We start from the raw sequence: 1,041 nt of genomic DNA on the forward strand, positions 1-1,041 counted from the left end.
TCTTTCCATTTCTCACCTCCTGACTGGTACAAGAGCCTCAAAATGTGGGATAGTAGAGAGGATAGATGTAGGAATGGATGTTCAGTGAAAGCCAAGAAGAAAAAAAGATGCCCTTCTTTTTTTCTTCTCCTGGTCAGTACATGGACTTCAAAAGTGGGAGAGATGGATAGTGGGGAGAATAAATTGAGGGACCTATGTTTGGTGGAAGCTGGAGCTTGGAGAAGAAGAAGAAAATAAAGAAGGAACCCCTTCCTTTCTTTAATTGTTACCCCCCTCACCAGTACAAGACCTGAAAAGTGGGATAAGTGCAGGGATAGATTTTTGGTAGATGCTGAGAAGAAGAAAAAAAAGAAGGAACCCATTCCCTCTCCTTAATCCTTACCCCCTCGTGAAGTACAAGAACCTGAAAATTAGGATAAATTGAGGGATGGACCATCAGCAGAAGACAAGATGAAGAAAAAAAAGGAGGAACCCCTTGTCTGTCCTTACCCCCGGGCAGGCTCAGTGGCCCACAAGTGGCCGTGGCGCCCTGGTGATGGCCATCATCCTTGGCAATGAAGATGGACTTCTTGCAGAGGCGCCAGAGCCCGAAGTGGGCCGTGTCACAGGTGGAGTTCAGCCTCTCCAGCCGGGCACTCAGGACCGCCCAGTGGTCCGTCACTATGGCTACAAACATGGAGGAGATCCCCACCAGGATGACGAAGAAGATGACCTTGACCTTGGTCTTCTGGTCCTCCAGCATGGCTTCCTTTCTCTTCCGTGTTGCCTTGTTTAGTTCAAGCAGACTTGCTGAGGTTCCTCTTAATTACCACAGACAGACTGGTCGTAATACCTTATTAGATAATCACCTCACTTCTTCTTGTGCTGGTCTGTTCCTCTGTTGTGGTGTCCTGTTTAGTTCTGATAGGCTTCCTCTTGTTCCTCCGGGTCCTCCTGCTTTCCTCAGACTGGTAGGAAAGGATGGCAGTTAGACAGTCACCTCACTACTCCTTCTTGTGTGGGTTTTGATTTTGTTTTTTATGTTTAGTCTTCCTCTTGTTC

The 1,041-nt window shown here is 47.4% G+C and overlaps 1 protein-coding gene across 1 annotated transcript in view; it reads right to left on the reverse strand.

Annotated features, from left to right (window-relative positions):
• The window catches only part of cacng1b (calcium channel, voltage-dependent, gamma subunit 1b), a 15,977-nt gene extending 15,235 nt beyond the window's left edge, over positions 1-742 (reverse strand). The window contains exon 1 of the mRNA XM_063216716.1: positions 490-742. Coding sequence (XP_063072786.1) covers positions 490-742 — 253 coding nt within the window. The remainder of the gene's footprint in view (positions 1-489) is intronic.
• Positions 743-1,041: the final 299 nt, after the last annotated feature.

This window comes from Engraulis encrasicolus, chromosome 2 (genome assembly GCF_034702125.1).
Source record: "Engraulis encrasicolus isolate BLACKSEA-1 chromosome 2, IST_EnEncr_1.0, whole genome shotgun sequence".
Taxonomy (NCBI): domain Eukaryota; kingdom Metazoa; phylum Chordata; class Actinopteri; order Clupeiformes; family Engraulidae; genus Engraulis; species Engraulis encrasicolus.